Source organism: Ursus maritimus, unplaced genomic scaffold (assembly GCF_017311325.1).
Source record: "Ursus maritimus isolate PB19 unplaced genomic scaffold, ASM1731132v1 scaffold_8, whole genome shotgun sequence".
NCBI classification, from domain to species: Eukaryota; Metazoa; Chordata; class Mammalia; order Carnivora; family Ursidae; genus Ursus; species Ursus maritimus.
In genome coordinates, this window is record NW_024426996.1 from 3,354,673 (window position 1) to 3,366,326 (window position 11,654).

The 11,654-nt window shown below is 38.5% G+C and overlaps 1 protein-coding gene across 1 annotated transcript in view; it reads left to right on the plus strand.

Moving 5' to 3' along the window:
- The first annotated feature begins 2,447 nt into the window (after nt 1-2,447).
- ADH4 (alcohol dehydrogenase 4 (class II), pi polypeptide) overlaps nt 2,448-11,654 on the plus strand; it is an 18,956-nt gene continuing 9,749 nt past the window's right edge. The window contains exons 1-5 of the mRNA XM_008707190.2: nt 2,448-2,976; nt 3,730-3,831; nt 4,885-5,026; nt 6,405-6,492; nt 8,355-8,586. Of these exons, the coding sequence (XP_008705412.1) occupies nt 2,959-2,976; nt 3,730-3,831; nt 4,885-5,026; nt 6,405-6,492; nt 8,355-8,586 (582 nt within the window). The 5' untranslated portion in view covers nt 2,448-2,958. The remainder of the gene's footprint in view (nt 2,977-3,729; nt 3,832-4,884; nt 5,027-6,404; nt 6,493-8,354; nt 8,587-11,654) is intronic.

The window sequence follows — 11,654 nt, forward strand, 5'->3', positions numbered from 1 at the left end:
TGGAAAATAATGAGCTTGAAAATAAGAGGGAAAGGAAATTATTCACGAAGGCAGTCTAAGGGAACTCAGCAATTCCATAAAGAGAAATAATATCCATATCATAGGAGTCCCAGAAGAAGAAGAGCAGGAAAAAGGGTCATGTTTATTTGAACAAATTATAGCTGAGGGGCGCCTGGGTGGTATAGTCGTTAAGCGTCTGCCTTCGGCTCAGGGCGTGATCCTGGCATTCTGGGATCGAGCCCCACGTCGGGCTCCTCCGCTAGGAGCCTGCTTCTTCCTCTCCCACTCCCCTGCTGTGTTCCCTCTCTCGCTGGCTGTCTCTCTCTCTGTGTCAAATAAATAAATAAAATCTTTAAAAAAAAATTATAGCTGAGAATTTCCCTAATCTAGGGAAGGAAATAGGTATTTAAGTCCAAGAGGTTCAGAGAAATCCCACAAAATCAACAAAAACTAGGTCAACACCACAACATATCATAGCGAAACTTGCAAAATACAAAGATAATGAGAGAATTCTGAGGGCAGCTAGAGACAAAAGATTCTTACCCTACAAAGATAGACCCATAAGGTTAGCAGTAGACCTGTCCACAGAGACCTGGCAGGCCAGAAAGGATGGAATGATATATTCAAGGTGCTAAATGGGAAAAATATGCAGCCAAGAATACTTTATCCAGCAAGGCTGTCATTCAGAACAGAAGGAGAGATAGTTTCCAAGACAAACAAAAGCTAAAGGAATCCATGAACACTAAATCAGCTCTGCAAGAAATATTAAAGGGGAACCTTTAAGCAGGAAAGAGACACCAAAAGAAACAAAAACTAGAAAGGAAAAGAAGCAATCTACAGGAACAGCAACTTTATAGGTAATACAGTGGCACTAAATTCATATCTTTCAGTAATTACTCTGAATGTAAATGGACGAAATGCCCCAACCAAAAGACACAGGGTATCAGAACGGATAAAAAAACAAGACTCATTGACATGCTGCTTACAAGAGACTCATTTTAGACCCAAAGACACCTCTGGATTGAAAGTGAGGGGCTAGAGAACCATTTATCATGCTAATGGACATCAAAAGAAAGGTGGAGGAAGCGAGCCTGGGTGGTTTAGTCAGTTAAGCATCTGCCATCAGCTCAAGTCATGATCTCAGGGTCCTGGGATCGAGCCCCACTCAGCAGGGAGTCTGCTTCTCCCTCCGCCCCTCCCCCTGCTCATGCTCTCAGTCTCTCTCAAATAAATAAGTAAAATCTTAAAAACAAAACAAAACTAAGAAAGTTGGAGTAGCCATACTTACATTAGATAAACTAGATTTTAAACCAAAGACTGTAAAAGAGATAAAGGAGGACACTATATCATAATAAAGGAGTCTATACAACTAGAAGATCTAAAAATTACACACACATACACACACACACACACACACACACACACACACACACACATCCCCCTAACTGGGGAGTAGCCAAATCTATAAATCAATTAATAACAAAATAAGAGAAACTCATTGATAATAATACAATAATAGTAGGGGACTTTAACACCCCACTCACAGCAATGGACAGATCATCTAAGCAGAAGATCAACAAGGAAACAAGGGCTTTATTTTTTTTTAAGATTTTATTTATTTATTTTAGAGAGAGAGCGATAGGAAGAGAGAGAAAGAGAGAGCACTAGCAGGGGGGAGAGGGAGAAGCAGGTTCCCTGCCAAGCAAGGAGCCCAAGGTGGGGCTCCATCCCAGGACTCTGGGATCATGACCTGTGCTGAAGGCAGACGCTTAATCAACTGAGCCATCCAGAAGCCCTGGAAACATGGGCTTTAAATGACTCACTGGACTAGATGGACTTAACAGATATATTCAGAGCATTTCATCCAAAGTCCAAAGCAGCAGAATATACATTCTTCTCGAGTGCACATGGAACATTCTCCAGAATAGATCAACATACTGGGTCACAAATCAGACCTCAACCAGTTCAAAAAGACTGAGATCATACCATGCACATTTTCTGACTACAACACTATGAAAGTTGAAATCAACCACAAGAAAAAATTTGGAAAGACCACAAATACATGGATGAAAAAGAACATCCTACTAAAGGATGACTGGGCCAACCAGAAAATTAAAAAAAAAAAAAAAAGAATTAAAAAATACATGGAAGCAAATGAAAATGAAAACATGACAGTTCAAAACCTTTGGGACACGGCAAAGGAGGTCCTAAGAGGGAAGTATATAGCAATACAGGCCTTCCTCAAGAAGCAAGAAAAGTCTTAAGTACACAAGCTAACCTTACATTTAAAGGAGCTGGAAAGTACACACGTGTACAACAGAATACATTAAAAGAATTTTTATGTAACCACTGATTAATCATAAGCAAAAAAAAAAAAAAAAAAAGCCAAAAAGGAAAATGGATGATAATGAAAACAGACCAATGTGGATGAATCTCACAAACTGGAGTTGAGAGGGAAAAAAAAAAGACAAAAGAACATACATACTATGATTACTTCATAGTTTCAATAAGTAAAACTAAACCGTACTGTACAGTGAACGGTGAATCAGAAAGAAATGCACAGAGATGATTAGTAGGCTTGTGAAGGAGAAGGCTGGGTACAGGAAGGATTCTGGGGCAGTAGAAATGTCCTTTACTTTGTATGTTAACTCATCTATGTAAGTTAAATGAACTTTTCTCTACTATTTTATATTTTGCAATAAAAGGGGAAAAAAGCAAACATCTTCAAATAAGCCTTGGGAGCAGTGGCAGTTGGCAGCTGAAATACAATACTATGAATCACCAGAGAAAGGGGCAGAGCTACACAAAAGCAACAAACAGGAAAGTGATTGGAGAACAAAGGGCAGAAATGCAATTTATTCAAAGACAGATTATTACAGAACACAGAGCACCCTGGACAGACGTGGAAGAGCTTCTTTAACCAGAGAGAAACTTCCAAGGCTAGTTTGCCAAAGAAAAATGGGCACCAAGGGCAAAGTAAGCAAATATACTGTTTCCTTATTTGATTCTTGGTTTTTTTGTCTCTTTATAAATTTACTAAAACAAACTTCCTTCAGGATTACTCTCAGAAAGCAGCAATTTAAAGCTAAGCTAAAGGATTTGAGTGAACTCATGCTAGGAATTTAAGGAAATTACCGCAGATTTGCCAAAATACTTACTACAAGAGTGTTCAATTAAATATTACTTATAAAGGCCAAAAAAAGAGAGATTTGAGTACCTACGCTACAACAACAAAATAGAATTTGCATCTGTTAGAAATAAAGTTAGAGAAGAATACAGAAAATATTTATAGTATACTAATCAGTAGAAAAAGTAGATTACAAAGTATTACATACAAAAGATCCCATATAGGATACTGAAAAAAATTACATCAAAATCATAAGATGAGTGATAAAATTACAGGTGGATTTTCTTTTATTCTTATTTGTATTTTGAAACTTCCCATAATTAATATATATTGCATCTGCAATAAAACTAATGATATTTAAAAATACAATTCAAAATTGCATAACTATCAAAAATTATGTATTCATGTGTCAAAGACTGGGAAAAGCATACCAAAAGCAAAAATAGTAGCATTAGAATAGAGGATTATAGGTTTCTTTCCACTTTCCTTTAATGTTACTTATATTTAAAATATTAAATATAATTTTAATCAATTCTAGTATATATAATCATCTGTTAATTATATAATTAATCTCCCTCTCTCCCTCTCTCCCTCTTTCTCAGGTTATTAAATGCAAAGCAGCCATCGCCTGGGAAACAGGCAAGCCCCTATGCATAGAAGAGGTTGAGGTAGCCCCCCCCAAGGCTCATGAAGTTCGCGTTCAGGTAAGTGGGACTTTTCCTAGACGGTACAGATGAGGCACTAAGTGCAGACTTGGCTTCTTCAGGTCAAGCCAGCGTGGCATGACTGAGAGGACCTGGAGTTTTACCTACGGGCAGAACTACATTTTTAGGTCCAGATAAAAAACAGGCATTATCCCAAGAGGATAAATTATTAATTATCAGTTGTTACTGATAACAGGCTCAACATTTATTTGAACTATCTTTATATTAATCATTAGCCCTAAGAATTAGACCAAGGAATTCACTTCAGATGAGAATTAGTTAGATTTTCTTTTTGTTTTCCAGTTGCCAGTTATTGGAAAGTGTTATTAAAAGGAAGATAAAAATGTGGTTCAAAACAAGGGAGAAGAGAGGCCTGAAGTGCTGCAGGGAGCAGTACAAGAGTCCCAGGGGCCCAGAGCGGGGAGAAGTGCAGGCGAGCAGGGAAAGGAGGCCGCACTGAGGAGAGAGAGATCTCAGATCGAAAGTCGGGAGAACTTCTGCATTTCCCCCACAGCTGGCCTGGCTTACATTTTTCCTCAGGGCCACTACAGGACAGGTTTACACATGAGAGTGAATAGGATATCCTCATGAGCAGAATCTTGAAGAGCAAGGGGTATGTTAGTAACTAAGACAATCCTTTATCTGATATCTCTTTGAATTATAAAAATCATATTATTTCTATTTCATTTTATATACTTTCAACAAAATTTGCACAAGCCCTAGAAACCTGTGTTCCCTCCATTCCCTCTTCCTAGAAGATTCTGTTCAACTTTTCCCTATTACCTTTGATTTCTCCCCTCCTGGAGACACTAGCTGCCAATTCCATCTCTTTGTATGATTTCCCAGTGGCAATGAAAGTTAGAAAACAAAGGTTTAGAAGAAAAGAATGTACGTTGATATTTTTAATTGTTCTTTTTTTTCCCAAAATGTAATTCTTTTATTGAGCTCCAGGAACGTTGTAAAGTTTCAAGGTGACATTGGGCCTAAAACTACCCTCCTAACAACCCCAGTGATATGACAGAAACAGGCCTCAAGTCTGTGGTTGCCTTGTAGATTATCGCCACTGCCCTGTGCCATACTGATGCCCATCTTATCAATCCTAAATTTAAAGAGGCCCTTTTCCCAGTGATCCTTGGCCACGAGGGTGCAGGAATTGTGGAAAGTGTTGGTCCAGGAGTGACCAACTTCAAACCAGGTATGTTCTTCCCTGATTCCAATTAAATGGAAATGTCAGGAAATTTCAAGGACTGATAAAGAGTCCTGGCTTTGCATGCTATAATTGATCTCTCTTTATATAGGGGAACCATCTGTTCCAAAGACAAACTAAGTAAGATATACAATCTATCACAGTCTAACAATGGGACAGAATATGTGAAATCAGAACTAATAAAATCTGGGAAACATGGTCACTTGATGTACACATAGCATTGAGAAACTGTGCTGTGAAGTGAAGGCACAAAGTGGGGCACGAGTGAAAATTTGTAACAACCTCTTCTAAATAAAACAAAAAGAATTTAATATAAAGAATTTAAAGAACGAGGACTTATAGTTAGCTTAAGTGAGAAATATTATGTATGTCCATGTTAGCTTATGTGTCTTTTTGAAACTCTGTAACATAAAAATAATATGTAAATGAAGCTCGGCAATGGCTATAATCATTTATTTCACATTTTATCACAGATTCAGCAGATACTGGAATATGGGCTATGTAATACCCATTTGTCATGTAGGATGACCCATATCATTCTTTCCTCCTTTAATGAGAATGCTCCAAACCTAGATCATCCAAACCTAGATCCATTCCAAACAAGATCAGAGAAACAAACTGTTCCCGGAAGTTTGGCATCCATCAAGGAGTCTGGCCAATGTAGCCCTAGCTCTGCCACTTACTGGATGTGTGACCTCCACCGGTGAAGTCACTTTTCTTGACACAGCTCAGATTTCCGTTTTCTAAAGTGGGGAGAAAAGGTACCCATCTCAAAGGATTGTCTGAGAATTAAATGAGATAGTATGGGCAAGCAGTTAGAAGGGTGCCTAGCACATACTAAATGGTCATCAGAGGATAGAAGCCATTATTAAATTGAAATTGAGTAAAAGGCAGAAAAATACAGAATGTGAGAGTGAACTAAATGGTGACACACGGCAATGACATAAAGTTTAATCTCCATATCCAGCACGTTGTTGTCCACCTCTCCTATTTTATAAGGATATTCTGTGCCACACCGGATGTTTAGAAATGTAAAAAAAAATAATAATAATAGTAATAGTCATGATGCAGACAGTTGCAATGACAGCAGAGCCTCAGACAGGACTCTGTAGCTAGTGGTATCAATGCAGATTTGTTGCTTGACTGCCCAGCAGCCAAAAAAAAGGAAAAAGTTAAAAAGCCAGTATATGCAATAATTGGGGGAATCAGCTATGTTGTAAAGCAACAAAATACTATAGCCATCTATATTTTCTGCTGAATATAAAATGTGTATGATAAAAAATAGTGTTTTCTACTGATTAATCTGGCAGAAACTTTTTACAAGCTGTATTTTAGGCACCATCCAACATATGGCCTTTCTTTCCAGGTGACAAAGTAATTCCACTCTACATGCCCCAATGTAGAAAATGCAAGTTCTGTCTGAGTCCACTCACAAATTTCTGTAAAAAACTCAGGTAAGCTCTATACACTGGTTAGACTATAAATTGGTATAAATATTTGGGGAAGTACATTGGCAATACCTGGTTGAAGTTTCCACCCACCAATTCTAGTCCTAGGTGTATACAAGAAACCGTTGCAAAATTACCCAAAGAAACATATGCTAAAATGTGCACTGCAACATTGCTTATAACAGCAATTAAAAATAGCCCAGTGTCCACCAGTAAGAGAATGGATTAACAAATTGCTACGTAGTAACACAATGGAAAACTATACAACGATGAAAAGGATTAAACTTGATCTATATACAACAACATAAAATAATCTTACATACATAATGTTAAGGGAATGAAGCAAGTTGTTGACAAATATATTTAGTAAGATATCATATACAAAATAGTACGATATACAGGGGCACCTAGGTGCTCAGTCCATTTAGCCTCTGACTCCTGACTTCAGCGCAGCTCCTGATCTCGGGATGGTGAGATTGAGCCCCACATCAGGCTCTGCCCTCAGTGGGGAATCTGCTTCTCTCCTTCTCCCTCTCCCCACTCGCACTGCTCTCGCTCTCTCTCAAATAAATAAATAAATCTTTTTAAAAAACACTATATACAGTATAGCTTATGGTTACATCTGTATGTAGAAAAGGTATAAATACATCACTGGAATGATAAATGCCAAACTCCAAATAGTAGCTACTTCTACAGGAAATGAGAGAGGAGTGAAATGAGGTGCAGTAATTTATTCCAAGGCCCCAGATAAAAGTTAGATTTTGAACATAGACAGTCTGATTCCAGAGTCCAAAACCTTTATCACCTTACTCTTTAATGAGACTACATACCAAAAAATCTATTTGTCCTTAATGCCAAATGAAGCTAGTTATTTCAGAAGCTAAACTGTATTACTCCTACATCTAATCCTGTGCCTCAATTTCCTCATCTATAAAATGGGAATAATAATAATGCTTACTTGCAGGATTGTTTTAGATATTTAAAGAATCAATACGCTCTTTTGCAAACTTTTAACAAAATAATAGATTTTGGCAATGACCATCAATTGTAACATCACAAAAAGAGAGAGAATAAGGAATTATGTGTCTCCAGATGAAGGTACACAACACCACCTTTGAAATATTCCTACAAAAATATAAAACCTAAATTAAATCAACCAGTTAGATTGAAAATAAGTTTAGAGGAAATACAGGGATGGAAAAATGTATTAAACCCAATTACAGGAATGCAATCAGAAAAATTCAAATGAGGAAAACTGTACAGGACAAATGACTGTTTCTTCAACAAACAAACTGCAAAGGGAAAAAACAATTAATTCTATCAATTAAAAGAGACTTAACACAGATATCAATGAAATGCAATATGTCAACCTAAAAGAATCTTTTTGAGATACATACTAAAATATTTACAAACGAAAATAGTAACGTGTGAGGTTTACTTCCATGGGAGTGGGTAGGTGCTGGGGGAGCGTCAGTGCTGGAGGTGGGTTGGGGGGTAACAGATGCCAGAAGATCGGCCCTGAGATGGTAACTGTTGAAGCTGGGATATGGTTGCACGAACATTCAATATGCCAGTCTTTCTACTTTTATATACAGTTGAGTTCTCCATAATAAATTTTTTAAAGAATTAATACATACAAAACCCTAAGAGAGTTTCTGGCACATAAAAAGTATTCAATAAAAAGTTTATCATGATTATCTTTAGACTACTTCTGACTATGTATTTAGGTGAAAAGCCTCAAGTCATTTTCTCAATTTTTCTATCTCATAAAATTGTCATAACAAAAATATAACGCCTAACATTTTTTTTCAGGAGTGTAATCAGTGGCCTACTTATTTTCTCTGTTCTGTATCTTTTTTTTCTTCTAGTCTAGTCAAAAATCCTCTTGTTGATCAAGAACTAATGGAAGACAAAACCAGCAGGTTTACCTGCAAAGGAAAACCAATTTACCATTTCATGGGGACCAGTACCTTCACTCAGTACACCGTGGTGTCAGATATAAATCTTGTCAAAATCGATGATGATGCAAATTTAGAGAGAGTTTGCCTGTTTGGATGTGGGTTTTCAACTGGCTATGGAGCTGCAATCAACACTGCCAAGGTAAAAGTGCCTCTTCACCAGGTTGCATAAAATAGAATTTTACTAAGAAACAGGGTGATAAAGCCGCTAGTTATTCTTCAAGCCCTACCTCTGTCATTTATTACCTCTGTGGCGTTAGGCAAGTTATTTAACCTCTCTACTCCTACTCTCTGCAATAACATCTCCTACAAATAGTAAGGGGATAATTAAATCATATTACACATGTAGGACATCTGGCCCAGCAGCTGGCATCTAGTTGGCACCCGGTTCATGTTCATTTCTTCTCCTATACTAATATGTTAGATTACAGACCACCCCTGCCTTAAACACAGCATGCTTAAATATGCCCCCTAAATATTAATGCTCACCCTGGCACAGCAGACCCAGTCAAGAGGCAACAGAAACTACAGAAACCCCACCCATCTCCACACAGTCACCTCTGCTTTCTCGCTGATCCTGCAGATTTTTCTCTCTGTCCAACTGGTAATTCATCTCTGCTTCTCATCTTGTCCCTTTGTGGCTCCAAGGGAGTGTGTCTCAGGTGGCAGCCCTGAAGGTGGCAAGATGCATCCCTGAAAGCCCATGTTAGAATCTAGAAGCTTTCACAAACCATTCAATGAGAACCGGACAGATGTCAGTATCACTTGGATGCCTCAAACAACCCCCTTATTTAAACCTCTTTCTCATCAGTCTTCATCCCTTGAGTTCAAACTACAAAATGCAACCAGAGTGGTCTTTCCAAACAACAAATGTGAAGATTCCATTCCCCTTGCATTACTCCACTTTTCTGTCAGGGGGCTAGTGATTCTCCCTAATTCTCCATTCACAGACTCTTCGTTCCCCAAGGCCCGATCCTCAGTATCCCGGCTCCAATCACTGCAGCCCCTAGGTTTTCCATACCTGGCTCTCACCAACACTGCCTGGAAAGCTCCCCCACCTCTTCTGGGTGACTCCATTTTTTTTTTTTTTACTTATCAGAAACCTTCCAGCCTCTTAGGCATGCATTGGGTATCCCTCCCAGTTTCCCCCAAAGTATCTGTGTTTATCTCTGTCTTCCTTCTTATCACACTCTGGAGAAATTTTCCATTCATTTCTCCTTCCTATTAGACTATTCGCTCCTTTTTTTTTTTTTTAAAGATTTTATTTATTTATTTGACAGAGATAGAAACAGTCAGCAAGAGAGGGAACACAAGCAGGGGGAGCGGGAGAGGAAGAAGCAGGCTCATAGCGGAAGAGCCTGATGTGGGGCTCGATCCCATAACGCCGGGATCACGCCCTGAGCCAAAGGCAGGCGCTTAACCGCCGTGCCACCCAGGCGCCGCAGACTATTCGCTCCTTGAGGGCAAGGACTCTCTCCTGTTCATTGCGATATCTTCAGAGCCTAACCCTGTACCTGACACACAGTAGGAACTGGATTATTTTTCAATGAATGAATGAATGAAGCCAGGCTCTTAAGCAAGCTTTAAAACATCTTGATAAGGCTTGATAAGGATAATGTGTACAACTACTGTGTACATTGCCTCAATGAGAAAAATGCCTTTCTCCTCTCAATGACTCAGGCAAATTTTTTTTTTTTTAAAGATTTTATTTATACATTTGACAGAGATAGAGACAGCCAGCGAGGGAGGGAACACAAGCAGGGGGAGTGGGAGAGGGAGAAGCAGGCTCCCAGCAGAGGAGCCTGACGTGGGGCTCGATCCCAGGACTCCAGGATCACGCCCTGAGCCGAAGGCAGACGCTTAACAACTGATCCACCCAGGCGCCCCAAGACTCAGGCAAACTTTTGAACACAGTCTCTAGAGAAATATATGTGGAACTATACTGAAAAATCCAAGTACTCCTTTTTATCAGGTTACCTGGAGTTGTTCAAGTGTCAAGGAAATACACTCAGCCTAACCAAAATAAAAAGTTGATCTAATAGTCAGAATATCAAGATAAGACTTTTCACTGAGAATGAGTCAAGTAGACAGGAATGCTACTTTTGGCTATCAGTATATTAAAAATTAAAAATTGTATGGGAAGTCAGACTACAATCTGAAGGCTCCTAGAGGAAGCGTATCATTAACTGAGTAGAGTTAAAAGCAGATGTAACCTTGGCAGTCAAGGCGAAGTCTCCTCTAGATAGCACTGGAAGAATTATTGCTCTTTGGGCCACCTCCCCTTTCCTGAACTCCATGCAGACTATCACCTTCTCCTACTCTAGTCTTTCCTCAGGGATATTAACACTAGAGATTCAGCTACAATTTTCTTTAAAATCCAATCAAAGTTGAAGTAAATTTCTAGGTCCTGTTCTTCTCACTGCTGAGGAACACTTAAACTCCTTCATAGGATGCTTAGGGAAGAGAAGAGAAATGAATCTGATAGGAACAAGTTAAGAGAAGAAATATCAGTAATTCCAGCCAAAAGGCAAGAGCTTAAATGAAGTTTAATCTACTTCTGGGAAGAAAAGTAATGAAACAACTTTGTGTAACTATTGGGAGACCTGCATCCAGCATCACCAGGACTCCTAATTCTTTTTAATTTGTCATATCCTTTACTGCCAAATTAATCACATTTCACAGAGATCTTTGGAAGCATGAAAATGTACCATAACGGTGTTGTCTACAAATAGATAATCATCCACTATGTATAGTTCTATTTTCAAATGGGGAGAGGGGTATTTTATAGTGACCTTCCCCCACTACTGCAATCAAAGGCACTTTTAGACACAGCCATCCAGTTGTTTTAATACAATTAATACAGTGTATTCCAATTACACTGTTGTGAGCTGTGTACAACTACTGTGTACAACATTGCCTCAATGAGAAAAATGCCTTTCTCCTCTCAATGACTCACGCAAACTTTTGAACACAGTCTCTAGAGAAATATATTTGGAACTATACTGAAAACATGCCACAATATTAAATAGTACATTGTGTGTATAGAACAATATTCTGAATATTTGTAAAAAGTGGTTTATTTCACCCTGAGTAGCAAAAGTCAGTGTATACATGCCTAATATCATGCATAAATTTAAGTAAGAGATACACATTCTCTCTATTCCTTAACAGTTTTGTTTCCAATTTAGAATGTATCAGTACTTCCCTTGG